This window comes from Suncus etruscus, chromosome 4 (assembly GCF_024139225.1).
Source record: "Suncus etruscus isolate mSunEtr1 chromosome 4, mSunEtr1.pri.cur, whole genome shotgun sequence".
Taxonomy (NCBI): Eukaryota; Metazoa; Chordata; class Mammalia; order Eulipotyphla; family Soricidae; genus Suncus; species Suncus etruscus.
Window position 1 is genome coordinate 57,548,581 of NC_064851.1, and position 15,527 is coordinate 57,564,107.

Consider the following 15,527-nt stretch of genomic DNA (forward strand, 5'->3'; position numbering starts at 1 on the left):
AATTACCAGGATATAAACCACAAAGTCTTCTTTAGTTACTCATGATTGGGAGCATAGGATTGCCAGCCACAGCCTGGTAGTGCTCAGGGATCTAAAACTGGCCGGCTCTCTGGTACCAGTTCTGGAAAGTCCCCTGTGGATTCAAAGATTGAACTGGGGTCAGCCACGTGCAAAATAAGTGTCTTTACCCCAGCACTGTTTTTTCCGGCTTCCATACTTTTCTTATTGAAACAATTGTGATCAACAGAATCCTTCATAGTTGAATTTGAGATACACAGTGAATCAGGACCCTTCCCACCACCAGTGAACCCATCCTATACCTATGCCCCTGGCTTACCATTATAACAGGCCCCTTTTAGATTGTTAAAGTTTAGGTCCCTTGATTCTATTATTGTTGACTTAGGCTTGTATATTTAGGTCTGTCCTTACTTATTTCCCCACCAATCCATCTGAGACCACTTGACCCCTGGCCCCAGCCTTTCTTTGATTCTTCTTAGTTTTATAGAAAAAATGTGAGAATAAATGGTAAATAAAGTAATCCTGTCCCAAGGCTCTATGAAAAAGGCGGGAACCCCAATTTAAAAGATAAGAAATTTTAAAAATCCAATTTTTTTTGGGGGGGGCCACACCCGGCTATGCTCAGGGGTTACTCCTGGCTGTCTGCTCAGAAATTGCTCCTGGCAGGCACGGGGGACCATATAGGACACCGGGATTCGAACCAACCACCTCTGGTCCTGGATCGGCTGCTTGCAAGGCAAACACCGCTGTGCTATCTCTCTGGGCCCTAAAAATCCAATGTTAAAAAAAGGTGTGTGGGGCAGGTTTTTTGTTCATACTTTTTAAGTCTTGCTAGATTGTAATAAGCTTCACTAATATGACATCTGCCATTTTCCCCCCACTTAATTCTAATCATACATTTATGTAAAGATTTCCCCAAGTCAACCTGGAAGTAAGGATTTAATAGAAGACATGTCTAAAGAACTTGGGAGAGAATCAGAAAAGACTAGGATGGGCCAGAGAGAGAGCATGGAGGTAAGGCGTTTGCCTTTCATGCAGAAGGTCATTGGTTCAAATCCTGACATCCCATATGGTCCCCAGAGCCTGCCAGGAGCGATTTCTGAGCGTAGAGCCAGGAGTAACCCCTGAGTGCTTGCGGGGTGTGCCCCCCCCCAAAAAAAAAAAAAAAAAGACTAGGATATCCACCAGACTAATTCCAAGTGAAGTGATTTAAATATAATCTCAAGTGAAAGAGAAAGGGAAGTAAGACTGGGTGACAGAAAGCATCCTTGGGTGCAGGGTCGTTGCTCAATGGTTGAGTTTATGCCTTGTGTGTGGAAAATCTAGGTTTGGCACAAAAATTAGAAAATGAGTGGAAGGAAAGGCTCTTAAGAGGTAGGGATGTAGGGCCCGGAGAGATAGCACAGCAGCGTTTGCCTTGCAAACAGCCAATCCAGGACCAAAGGTGGTTGGTTCGAATCCCGGTGTCCCATATGGTCCCCCGTGCCTGCCAGGAGCTATTTCTGAGCAGACAGCCAGGAATAACCCCTGAGCACCGCCGGGTGTGGCCCAAAAACCAAAAAAAAAAAAAAAGAGGTAGGGATGTAAAGAGGGAGTGAGGAATGGAAGTAGAGTGAAAGACTTGAAAAGGAGAAAGAGGAAGAAATCCTTGACTGCTATGCAATCATAGAAAGTTTCTGTAAAATGACTGGTGAATTCTTGAGCCAAGGTTCAAAAATTCTCTGAATGTACAGTTTTTGTGAGGCATATTTTCGACATTTTGGAGTTTATTTTAGTTATGGGTTCATATAAAACTTGCAATAGAAAAAAAAAAACTTGCAATAGAGCCAGTCACTTTTAACATGATGATACTACATTTTTAGAAGTGTGGAGTCACTACCCAGTGCTTAAATTTTAGCATAATTATAGAAATCATAGCAAGTATATAAGATCCACAGGATGTTGAGGAGACAATATGTAAAGCATGATGACATCTTGTGTAGAACTCTTAAGATAGAGAAATACAATATTTGCATTAATTGGTACCTCAAAAATTCCTCGATTCCAGTGTTGGCTGCTATGAACAGCCCTTTCATGAACATATTTCCTCTGCTCCTGTGCTTGCTTTTGTTTCGTGACAACACATTCCCTGGGTTCTCTGTATGTGTGTGCATGTCCTTCCAGAGGAGTTGAACCTCCTTGCTACTGGCTCAGAAGGGCTCATGCCAGCTGGGAAGAACATGATCAGATCCTTCTCTTCTGGCATGGTTTTGCTAGGCTGGGGAAGGAGATGAGAGGGGTTAGGCTGGCTTAGTGAGAGAAACTTGAATTGAGACATGAAAGGGCTGTTAGGGCCTAGGGGACTTGGACCCTGTCCCTTACACTAATGGTCAAGAAAGAAGGTATTGTTGCCCAGGGTGTAGTTTTAACTACATGAGGAGCTCTGGGTAGACACCAGAAAGTGAGAAGGGTGCGGATTTTGTTTTTGGTTTGTTTGGTTGATTTTTGGGCCACAACCTGAGGCACTCGGGTTACTCCTGGTCTTTGCTCAGAAATCCCTCCTGGCAGGCTAGGGGGACCATATGGGATGCCCAAGACCTTAACTCAGGTCTGTTCTGTATTGGCAGCATGCAAGGCAAACGTCCCACAGTGAGCTATTGCTCCAGCCCAAGGGTGCAAATTCTGACCCCCTTTGATTGTGCCTTAGCTGCTGGACATCTGTCCAGCAAAAGGATGCACACGAGTACGTCTTCATCATAACATGCAGGCCAAGATGAGCTGAAGGGGAATGATTGCAAAGACATTATAAACTGATGTGGCTGCAGGCAACTGGGGGGGGGGGGGGAACTGAGGCTGCAGGCAAGCATGTGGCTGTGTGCTCATCCACATGCCAATCTCATGGGGACTTATGGGCCAGGGGAGGGGCCTGTGCACCTGTACTTGAAACAGGATTGAGGAGCAATTTGAGGAAGGAGGAAGAAAAGGGAGAGGAAGGAAGGGAGGGACAAGGTATAATTTGTTGGCTAGACTTGTAGGGATTGAACTCTGGACTCCTAGGGGTGGGTTATTCTGGAGAAATCACAAAGAGCTGGACTATTGTTGACAAGGTATAACTAACTGACAGGTTTTCAAGCAGGAAGAAATCCAGTATTCTCTTATTACTTTGGAAGATAGTGGAAAGTGAATTAATAAATTATAGCTGCCCTTTGAGATTAATATAATGTTTTCAGTATATGAACATTTCAAAGTTATTAACTCTAAGAAGTAAATTAAAATTCTCTAAAAACAGTTTTAGAAATTAAATTTGCGGTAGCAGGCAATTGGGGACCCTATTAATATATTGGAGAAAAGCCCAGTACCCTAAGTAAGTGTAATTTATAGAATATAGTTACTTTGGGAGGGAGGGTTTGGTGGTTTTTTTTTGTTTTGTTTTGTTTTTGGAGGGGAGAGAAGTCACACCAAGCGATACTCAGGATTACTCCTGGCTCCGCACTTAGAAGTAGCTCCTGGCAGGCTCCAGGCTCAAACCCTGTGTTGGCTGCATGCAAGGCAAAGGCCTTACCGCTGTGCTATCACTCTGACCCCTAAAGTATAGATACTTTTTAGTTTGGTTTCAAAGCTAATGGAAAAGTGATTTTTAACTGTCTTTTATCCATATTTTTTCTTGTTCTCATTAGAAAATGAACTTTTATTCAGAAAATACTTGACCTTCAATATACCTGATTGGGGTGTACCTCTATTTATAACTTAGAGAAAAGAAATCACTATTTTACTCCATCTCAGTGTCCTGTCAATTAGGGCTGAGATAGAGGATTTAGTCAGTTTTTTTGGTCTTTCTGATTTGGATCTTTATCTCATTATTACTTTTATAGTTTTGTGAATTATTGGGACAGCTAAATCAAGTGGTATCAATTACTGAACTCAAAACCTTACAAGGTCTTTGCACCATCTACTAGGGCCCACTTATATGTATGTAGAGGCTTCAACTACGTTAGTCATTACTTTTTGCATCAATTTTTATCACTGCATTTTTATTATTTTACAAATAGGTTAAATAAGATGAAGAAATATATGCCTATATATTTTCTTATTTATGCAGCTACTAAGTCAGTGAGACATTGATATTTTAAACTAATTTGGGAGAGCTGAAGAGACAGTATAACGATTAAAGCTCTTGCCTTACATGCAGCTGACACCAGTTTGATTCCTGGTATCCACGTAGGCTCTGCTGAGCTCCACCAGGAGAGATCCCTGAGTACATAGCCAAAAGCAAGCTCTGGTATAGTCAGATGTTCCCCCAAAAACCACAAAATATAATGATTTTTCCTTAATTTTGTTGATATTTTAGAATTAAATTTTGAATTTATTACACGTCAGCCCTGTTCTAATATAATGTGTATCATCTTGGCTTTCTTAGGGTCATTCTAGCATAAGGTAATAATATTTTCTTTTGATACTATTTGATTTCTTATACTAAAGTTATTTGTTACAGTAATTCTTTTAAAATAGAATTACAATAAATATGACTGCTTTAATAAGAGAAAAAATATGTTTTATATGAGCTACACATTTATTTTTTGCTATTAAGTACATATATAATTTTCTGAAATAGGCTGTGAAAGTAAAATGTTAATGGAAACCAATTCAATTTAAGCATCTCTTTTTGTTGTTGTGTTGTTGTTTTGTTTTGGGGTCACACCTGACAGCACTCAGGGGTTACTCCTGGCTCTATGCTCAGAAATCGCCCCTGGCAGGCACAAGGGATCATATGGAATACCAGGATTCAAACCACCATCCTTCTGCATGCAAGGCAAACGAGCTACCTCCATGCTATCTCTCCAGCCCCAATTTAAGCATCTCTTTATTAAGTGGTAATTGAATTTATTAGATGCATTTTTATAGTAACTTCAGAATTTGAAGAACTACTTCTCCTAGCAGTGTGTTCTGCTCTATTTTTTATGTGATTGAGATTCAGTCAGTATAGCTCAGGGGCTGCTTCTGAGTATATACAAAGGGATCACAAGACACCACATATGTAGTGCCAGAGATTGAATTAGAGCCTAATGCATACAAGGTAAGCATCTGCTACTTACTCTGTGCTACATCTGCAGCTCCATGGTTTATTGAGGAATGGTCAAAACGTGATAATAAGCAGCAGAGAGGCTAGTTAAATACTTGCTTAGAGATAATCCAAAAATTAAAACAAGTTCTGAAACAATGTGATATTAATTTATGTAAAAAAAAAAAAACATTTTGGGGGCTGGGCGGTGGCGCTGGAGGTAAGGTGCCTGCCTTGCCTGCGCTAGCCTAGGACGGACCGCGGTTCGATCCCCCGGCGTCCCATATGGTCCCCCAAGAAGCCAGGAGCAACTTCTGAGCGCGTAGCCAGGAGTAACCCCTGAGCATCACAGGGTGTGGCCCAAAAACCAAAAAAAAAAAAAAAAACATTTTGTGGTCTTCTTTTCTGAGAAAACTATGATCTGTAGAAGTAAAAGTATTTCTAGCAAGACAAAATATGTGCAGGCAATTATTTTGAAGATACATTCTAGAATCAATGTCCTACATTTTCTTTACCCCTGATTTTCTGGTCACTCAATGTTCTGGTGCTCTATAATAAACACTCTTGATTTTAGACTAAAACTGATAGTCAGTTTCCCTTCTTTTGAGCCCTTTATTAGCCAGACACTTAGGAATATATCAACTGTAGACTAACAATAACAATATTCGAATATACAAAAACAAATAAGTGAATAAATACATAAAAGGCTGTCATGGGCCAAAGCCAAGTCATGGGTACACTGAGTTTACAAGGGCCAGAGACATGTTCTGGGTACAGTGGGTTCAATCCTGAAACCACGTATGATTCCCTGACCACCACCAGGAGTGATCCCTGAGTGCCTTACATGTAGCTAGGAGTAAAAATCTAAGCACCTCCAGGTATAGCTCAAAACTAAAAATGAAAAAACAAGAAGTCTTTAAAACATATGTAATTAAAAACGGTAAATGTAAAACATGTGTATGACATATTGGAACACAGTAAGTAGAGGCCTATGAATTATTCCTCGTGTATTTCAATTGGTTGCCTTTGAAATTAGTCCTCATATGTATCTTAATTGATTTCCATTGGTCTTGTTTCCCCGTTGCCTTTTCATCTGGCTCCCCCCCTCCCTTTAAGGGGATGGCTTGGTTTTTTTTATCTCAATAAATGCTAGTCAGGAGACCTTAGCTGGGAGCTGCCATGTAGGCTTGTGATTCCATGTGGTGGAGTGGCTTGTGGGTAAACATCTTGCAGTATGAGTTTCTTGCCTACGTTTTAAAACTTTCCTATCTGTGTGGATTATTATGGGGAATTACTACTGGACCAGGTTCTCCTATTCTGCCCGTACAGGGGGCATGTGATTCCCCTTTTCACACTGGAGACTGTGGAACATTCAACCCGACATTCAACATTGAAACACGGTATTTTCTTGGTTTTTATCCTTTTAACAAAATTGCTAATATTAAGGAGCAGAGGATAGGTTACAATATATTTATATTTTAAATGCACCAAAGGTATTGAAATTCATGGTATTTAAATTCCATGATCATCTGTTTCAATATCTTTAGCTCAGATGAGCCTGAACACTGGCCATGTCCATCCATCAGCCTGGATTGAGCATTGAGAGAAGTGGCCTTGTCTGACTGTTGGCCCCAATACTGGTCCCATTAAAACTAGATTATCACGAGGGCTGAAGTATAGCCCTCATGAAGTAGGGTGCTTGCTTTGTACATGGCCTATACAGATTCCATCCCTGGCATCTCATGATTTCCAGAACCCTGTTTAAGAGTGACCCCTGAAGTAAGCCTGCCCTGAGCACTGATAGATGAGCCCTATAAGCAAAAAGTAGCTAAAAAATAGATCAGCACTTTTTATTCACAACTAGACATTTTGTATCATGTTAAAACAAACCTTAGTTTTTTAGCTCACTAATACGGTTGTTAATATTTGTATGTGTGAAACACTAATAAATAATATAGATCCAAGGAATGCTGGCCACTACCCAGGATAACACTACTTTGGGGTCACCAAAGCTACACCTGGGCTAAATGGAACCAATTTCAGAGCTTTGCACATACTAGGCTTGCGCTCTACCACAGGGAGCTATCTTCCTGGTCCAAGTGTCTGTCCGTATTTGGGGGGTAGGGGGGCACCACACCTGGTAATGCTCAGGGCTCATTCCTGATTCTGCACTCAGGATTCTGCACTCAGGGCTCACTCCTGACAGGGCTCAGGGACTGTATATGGTGCCACAGATCAAACAACGGTTAGTTGTGCACAAAGCAAATGCCCCACTTATCTTTATGACTCAACCATCTGATTTTGAAATTTTTTTCTTCTATTAGTCACAACATAATTGTAGGATAATTTTCAGTATTTTTTAAATGCAAAACATTTAAAAATTCTAATTCTAAGATTCTTGCTATCTAAAACGTTGGGGTTTTATTTTTTTGTTTTGTTTTTTGGGCCACACCCAGTGATGATTAAGGGTTACTCCTGGCTATGTGCTCAGAAATCACTTCTGGCTCACGGGATGCCAGGGATCAAACCCAGTTCTGTCCTGGGTCAGCCGCATGCAAGGCAAACATCCTACCACTGTGCCTTTGCTGTGGCCCCTAAAAAGTTTTTAAGTATTTAATTCTCTTAAAATTTATACCAAAATTGTTCCAGATGGAATCAAAATTGTATTATGGTTAATTAAAAAATACATTTGACTACATTTTTAAGACTAAACATTTTTTTCTTCACATACATTTCAAACTTTTTTAGAATTTTTATTAAAACTTTTTGAGATATTTGTATTAATGGTTTCTCATGCACATAATCCCACTTATGGGTCATTCCTAGAGGGCTCAAAGATCAAAACTGGAATTTTCAGATGCAAAGGCTATGCCCTATACACAGTACTATTGCTCTGGCCCTTAGTCTGATTTTCCAGTAACCTTAAACAATTATCTTAAAAATGGGAAAACCAATTTTATTTAAAAAATTTTTTCAATAAGGCACCATGATTTGTTATTCACAGTTCAATTTTAGGCATTCAGTGTTCTGGCACCAAAACCAGAACCTTCCTCCATCAGTATCTTAGATCCTCCCTCATCCTTCGTTTGCCTTCTTGACTGGCACATTTGAAGTTTGGTTGTTGAAATTTGGTTCTTGTGGAAAAGCAAGTTTTAAGTGGACTGACAAGAATCAAAAAATACAACTGGGGGACCAGAGAGATAGCACAGCGGCGTTTGCCTTGCAAACAGCTGATCCAGGACCTAAGGTGGTTGGTTCAAATCCCGGCATCCCCTATGGTCCCCTGTGCCTGCCAGGAGCTATTTCTGAGCAGATAGCCAGGAGTAGCCCCTGAGCACCCTGGGTGTGCCCCCCCCCAAAAAAATACAGTTGGTAAAATGGCTGCTATTGCTATGTGTTTGGCATCAGTCTCTTGGTTTTATATTTATCAACTGTCCTCCTTATAGTAATACTTCTGGTATCATCTTACTGGTGAGAAGAAAGGTTAAAGTGCCTCACCATTTTATTCAGTTGGTAAGTTTATCTAGCTTATCTTTAAGAGCTGTATGTTGACCCTGATACTATGCTAGTCCTGAGAATGCAGCTATGGACAAGAAAATAAAACCTCTATTCTCAAGTAATTTACATTCTAGTAGTAAATGTGGACTCAAACAGGATTGTTAGATGCTCAAAATTTTAATCTTAGCTTCCAAACTCCTTCCTGTTAAGGAACACTATGAAAGACATGGGTGAAATGATTTCAGTGCCATTTAACATGCACGGGAATTTTGAAAAAGGAGCAAAAAATATGAAGTAAGGGCCTTGAGAGATCCTCCCTCATCCCTTGTTTGCCTTCTTGACTGGCACATTTGAAGTTTGGTCGTTGAAATTTGGTTCTTGTGGAAAAGCAAGTTTTAAGTGGACTAACAAGAATCAAAAAATACAACTGGGGGATCAGAGAGATAGCACAGCGATGTTTGCCTTGCAAGCAGCTGATCCAGGACCAAAGGTGGTTGGTTCGAATCCCAGTGTCCCATATGGTCCCCCGTGCCTGCCAGCAGCTATTTCTGAGCAGACAGCCAAGAGCACCCTGAGCACCGCTGGGTGTGGCCCAGAAACAAAAAAAAAAAAAAAATATATATATATATATATATATATATATATATATACATATATATGAAGTAAAAGCAAGAAAAGCCTCTTCAAAAAGTGGTAGTGGAAAAACTAGCCAGCTAAGTGCAAGAAAAGTCATACCTCTTTCTAACACCATGCACAAAGGTCAAGTGAAAATAGATTAAAGACTTTGATATCAGATCTGAAACCATAAATTATATAGAGAAAAATGTAACTGCTCTCATGACATTGAAGCTAAAGGCATATTTAAGAATTAAATACCACTAAGCAAATGGAAGAAAGATAAATAAACAGGACTCTATTAAGAAGCTTTGACACATTGGAATACTATGCAGCTGTTAGGAAAAATGAAGTCATGAAATTTGCTTATATGTGGATGGATATGAAGATTATTATGCTGAGTGAAGTGATCAGGGAAGGGATATAAGAAAAATAAAAGACAGTATGGTAAAAATATCCAGCAATAATAGTGATGAAGATCAGAAGGACCAGTCCATGGTATGAAGCTTGCGACAAAGTGCAAGTCAGTGCCGTTAGGGTGCAGAAGGATCCACTAAGACAATGATAGTTGAAACTGATCACCCTGGAAAATAAGTGGGTTCTGAAAGGGAATAAAGTGGCATGCATGGTACCCCTTCATTAACAATAGTGCAAACCACAGAGTCTACCAGGGAAAAAAAGAAGGAGAAAGAAGGGGGAAAGTAGGAGAGAAACTGGGATCATTGTTGGAGGGAAATGTTCATGTGTAAAGGGTGGTATACATTGCAAGACTGAAACTCATCATGAACAACTTTGTAGTCACTGTTTAAATAAGAAAAAAGAAAGAACAAGAACAACCAGTTCTGGCATCGATGCAGGGAGAGAGGGACTCTTGTTTACTACGAATGGGAATGTCGACTGGTCTAGCCTTTCTTGGAAAACAATATGGACATTCCTCAAAAAACTAGAAATTGGGGTCCCTATCCCCCAGCAATATCACTCCTAGGAATACTCTAAGGGCCTAAAAACACAATGCAGAAAGGCATCTGCATGCCTATGCTCATTGTAGCACTATTCACAATAGCAAGATTCTGGAAATAACCCAAGTGCCCAAGAATTGAAGAGTGAATAATGAAACTATAGATCATCTAATCAATGGAATACTATCCATCTGTTACGAAAAATCCATCTGTTTTTTTTTCTGTTTGTTTGTTTTCGTTTTTTTGTTTTGGGGTCACACCCAGCGGTGCTCAGGGGTTACTCCTGGCTGTCTGCTCAGAAATAGCTCCTGGCAGGCACGGGGGACCATATGGGACACTGGGATTCAACCAACCACCTTTGGTCCTGGATCGGCTGCTTGCAAGGCAAATGCCGCTGTGCTATCTCTCCGGGCCCAAAAAATCCATCTGTTACATAGAATGATGATTCTCATCTTTGGGATATAAATAAAAAACACAATGAGAATAATACCCAAAAATAATAGAAGTGATGGGTGAGAAGTGCAGTTAGAAAGAGAAGGGAGGGGCTGGTGAGGTGGCTGCCTTGCAAGTGCTAGCCAAGGAAGGACGGTGGTTCGATCCCCTGGCGGTCCATATGGTCCCCCCCAAGCCAGGGGCAATTTCTGAGCGCTTAGCCAGGAGTAACCCCTGAGCATCAAACGGGTGTGAGCCCCCCCCCCCAAAAAAAAAAAGAAAAAGAAGGGAATGGGGCAGAAGCGATAGCACAGCCATAGGGTGTACATGCTGACCCAAGGCAGAACTGGGTTCAATCCCCCGTGTCCACTATGTTCCCCCAAGTTAGGAACAATTTCTGAGCGCATAGCCAGAACCCCTGAGCATCAACAAGTGTAACCCAAAAACTGAAAAAAATAAAAATAAAAAAGAAGGGACCAACATGACAATTATAGTTGGAAATGACCACTCATACAAAAACTGGGAATTAAAAGAAAGTAAATTTATATGCATTCTTGGAATAATGTGAATGTGTAAGTGTGAATGGAGCTACTCTTTCAACTATAAATGTTAATATAGATCAAGTAAATATTGATGAAAATTCAGTATCTGAATTGAAATGACATATGTTGTGAATATTCTGAGTCATACAAAATGTTATTATGTTACATTTGAATTATTTTAACTGTTTTACTTTGTTATATATTTAGTGGATATTTAAAATCGCATGTGGTTTCTTTTTTTTTTTCTTTTTTTTTTTTGGTTTTTACTCCTGGCTCTATGCTCAGAAATCGCTCCTGGCAGGCTCAGGGGACCATATGGGACTCCAGGATTCGAACCACCAATCTGCATGCGAAGAAAACTCCTTACCTCATGCTATCTCTCCGGCCCCTCACCTGTGGTTTCTATCATATTTTTGTTTAATGGTGCTGGGTCAGGAGTCTTAGTGAAGAGAATTTGGTTTGTATACTGTTTACTTAATTTTGTCATCAGAATACCTCATTACCTTTATTTCTTTTTCTTCTTTTTATCTTTTTTCGTTTTTTTACCATAATTGGCTGTTCAGGACTTACTCTTGGCTCTGTTCTGAGGAGTCACCTCTGGCTATGCTCAGAGGCCTATATAGGTGCTAGGGATAGAAATTAGTTTAGTTGTGTTGTAGGCAAGAGCTTTAATTTCAGTATTATCTCTCTAGCTCTACCTGATTACCTTTATTCTTAAAGCTATATATCGGACCCGGAGAGATAGCACAGCGGCGTTTGCCTTGCAAGCAGCCGATCCAGGACCAAAGGTGGTTGGTTCGAATCCCGGTGTTCCATATGGTCCCCAGTGCCTGCCAGGAGCTATTTCTGAGCAGACAGCCAGGAGTAACACCTGAGCATCGCCGGGTGTGGCCCAAAAACCAAAAAAAAAAAAAAAAAAAAAAAAGCTATATATCTTATTATCCTTCTAGTAATATTAAAATTAATGCTATAAAACTATATTAATGTTTTAATAATATATGCTTTTACATATATTATATGAATTGACAGTAAACAAGATGTGTATACAAATATGACACATTTATTTCCAAAAATATTTCCCCAAGTAAAGTTTTTTAAACAACCATTAAAATGTTAGTATTCTGTAAGATGATATTCAAAGACTGATGGACTTTTAGGAAAGGACACTTTATATGTCCATATAGTATGTACACACAAATATACATGTTATATATTGAGGACAAAAGGAAGCATTATAAGAAGTATAAAATAGAAAAAGGATACAAACATATTATGCTTAAAATTTCAGAGGTGCTTTTTTTTCTTTTCTTTTCCTTTTATTTCAAAAGTTATAAATACTTTTGATGCAGCATGTATAGTTGCACTTTTGATTTTTTGTTGTACAGTTAATGAACTTGCAAGTCTGGATGTTGGGTGATCATATATTTGGCCTTCCCATTCTTTCACTTCTTCTTCTTTGATTAATAAAGGTTTTCCTAGGGTTTGGCCAACAAGATTACAGACTTCTTGAGCTTTGCGCCATGCATTCTCAACAGCAACAAGACAGGCTTGCCGTCTTAGGAATTAAATACAGAGGTTATTAATATACAATATTTTATGAATTGTAGCATTTTACAAATTTGAATTTATTAGTAATTTAAAGATTTGTTTAACTTACCTAAGATTCTCAACAGAACCTGGAGTGTGATAGAAGTGGGGTTCACTGATGATAACAGAGCTATCTAGCTTTTCAACAAGAAAGTTGCAAATATTTTGCATTTTTCCAAATTCAGTAAATTTAATGCACACCTGGAAATAAAATGACGTTCAATATTATTTTCATGTCTGATTCTTTTTTTTTTGGGGGGGGGCACACCAGTGACACTCAGGGGTTATTCCTAGCTATGAGCTCAGAAATTGCTCCTGGCCATGGGGAATGGCAGGCCTCTGCCATGCCAAAGGCCTTTTTAACCAAGCCTAGGAGGGGTTCAGGGCTTGGGTCACCCTAGCACCCTTCCACCCCACTTCCTCCGGAACTCCATGGCTACCCCAGGGTCACACGCCCAGGGGGCCAGTGAGGTAGGTGCAAGTGAGGAGTTTAAAGGGGACCCCAAGCTTTCCCCATTTCCCAGCCTGCTCCACAGGGAGGGCTTGGGTGGGGGCGGTGAACTTCCGGGCTTCCAGCAATTTAAGGATCTCTTTCCTTCCTGGGAGCCAGTAGCTTTGGCCAGCATGGGAATGACAGCACAAGAGCACAAGAGGGGCTGGCTTCAGGAATTCACAGGCAACTTTTCTTCCTACCCCTGTCCATTTTGAAACCGCGCGGAGGCGCTAGCCCACAGAAATTATAGACAATTATTTGGATATCATTGGTTAAATCTGTTTGTCCTATACGTAGAACATATATGTTATATACTTTTCTTCCCCCTTTGGCTCACCACGCAGAAGCTCATTTTTAGTCCTTTACTCCCTTACTCCCACCGCCTATTACCCGACATTTAACCATTTTTACCCTCAGTTCTTGGCTCTCCATGAAGCACATTATTCATGGTAGCCAACCAGCTACCAAAGTGAAAAAAATAGACTCTCAGGCTGGGAAGAAACCAGTACTCTGTTCCTACTTATCTACTCTCAGCGGCCTCCTGTCCTCCACCTTCCTTCACTGTGTAACTGTGGTTGCTACCATACTAGGTTTCTAATTAGTTTCCACCCAAAGACATTTCCTGATATGGAACTGCTGGGAGTCATTTTGCAGACTCCAGAAGGCAAATCACAGACCAAAGTGGCGTCCAGGATTCAGCACCCTCCTCCCAACTATTTCTAATGACATAAAAGGTACATGTACATCTCCTTTGAGTATCTTAGATGTATTCCCTGAACTGCTATAACTCTTATTGAATATTCCCTTATACAGTGACAATTGTGCCCACTGTTTTTTGTCTGTTTTTCTCTTTCTTTATTATCTGTTCAACAAAGTATTCTGGTAGAAGAATCTTTCGCTTTAGAATTCATGTTAGAACCAAGTTAATGAGATTGTTGGACTTGTTCCCTCGGCTCCCCTGAGGCACCAATAATACATTATGGCATTGTTCTTCTTTTGCATAGGCACATTAAAATGAGAAAATACTACATATGCAAACAAGTTATTATCTAATAGAGATAGGAACACAAATGTAATGCAGTTAGGCCTTATACTCTGAACACTGGCATAATGACTTGTCTCAGGCCTTCAAAGAATGGGCATTGGCCACACAACCCTGAACCATTGACCATATACGGAAACAACCACAATTGTCTACAAATCTCTACCAGGGAAAACCCTACCGCTCCCCTGGCATTGACTTTACTTCAAGGAGTATTCCCATAACACCCAGATGACTCAGCAACAGCAACAACTTGCTTGCAGGGCAGGACGTTCTGCATCTAATGGTGAGGTGAAACTAGAGGACGCTCCATATCAACCTGACTTCGATGAAACACAGAAACCAAAGAAACCAGAATCTTTCTGGCACAGAAATCAGAATCTTTTAACTACAGAAACCAGACACCAACAACAGCTAATGTATGAAAAAATTTCACCATCACCACAGAGAATGACTCAGGGGTTGGACAACCTAGTATGCCTGCAACCCAGAGTCAGTCTTATGCCAGAAAACTTCAGGGATAAGATCTCTTTGTATTTAGGCCAAGACTTTTTTTCCCCCATTTTACCCTTATTTTGCTGGGTCTATGCAAACAACAACAATCGCCACTCTCACACCATTATTATTGTATTTTTTTTAACTTTTATCCTTTTTTAAAAAAAAAGAGCTTACTGAAATTTCTGCTAGTTCTCAATGAATTCATTGTGAGTCAATAATTTTCAAAAATATTCTTTCTCCTCCATCTCTTTAGTTTTTCTTTCAATTTTCTCTTTTTATAAATATGTTGCCTTTTGACTTCCTAAAATTATATTGTTATCAGTTACATCAACTATGTAATACATTTTGTTTAAATAAATTAATTTAAAAAAAAGAAAGAAAAAGAAATTGCTCCTGGCTTGGGAGACCATCTGAGATGCTGAGGATGAAACTGAGGTCTGTCCACGGTCAGCCACGTGCAAGGCAAACACCCTACCGCTGTGCTATTGCTCTGGCCTCTGGGCCACTGATCCCTTATTTTAAAATTTTCTGTAGAGTAAAAAGTAAGTTTCTGTAGAGTAAAAATATTGCATTTTATAAAATGCATTAAATAATGCTAGCAATACTTTAATAATCATTTTTTACTAAATTTACTATTTTTCTGATGCATTTCATAGTTATATAATACTAACAAGAGTATTTTATTGTTTTGCTTTATTTTTTGTTTTTGGGCCACACCCATCGACGCTCAGGGGTTACTCCTGGCTATGCACTCAGAAATGGCTCCTGGCTTGAAGAGACCATATGGGATGCCGGGGGATCAAAC

The 15,527-nt window shown here is 39.9% G+C and overlaps 1 protein-coding gene across 1 annotated transcript in view; it reads right to left on the reverse strand.

Annotated features, from left to right (window-relative positions):
• Positions 1-12,148: 12,148 nt before the first annotated feature.
• Positions 12,149-15,527, reverse strand: part of IRAK1BP1 (interleukin 1 receptor associated kinase 1 binding protein 1) — a 30,523-nt gene continuing 27,144 nt past the window's right edge. The window contains exons 3-4 of the mRNA XM_049772284.1: positions 12,760-12,890; positions 12,149-12,657 (exon numbers count right to left, since the gene is read on the reverse strand). Of these exons, the coding sequence (XP_049628241.1) occupies positions 12,387-12,657; positions 12,760-12,890 (402 nt within the window). The 3' untranslated portion in view covers positions 12,149-12,386. The remainder of the gene's footprint in view (positions 12,658-12,759; positions 12,891-15,527) is intronic.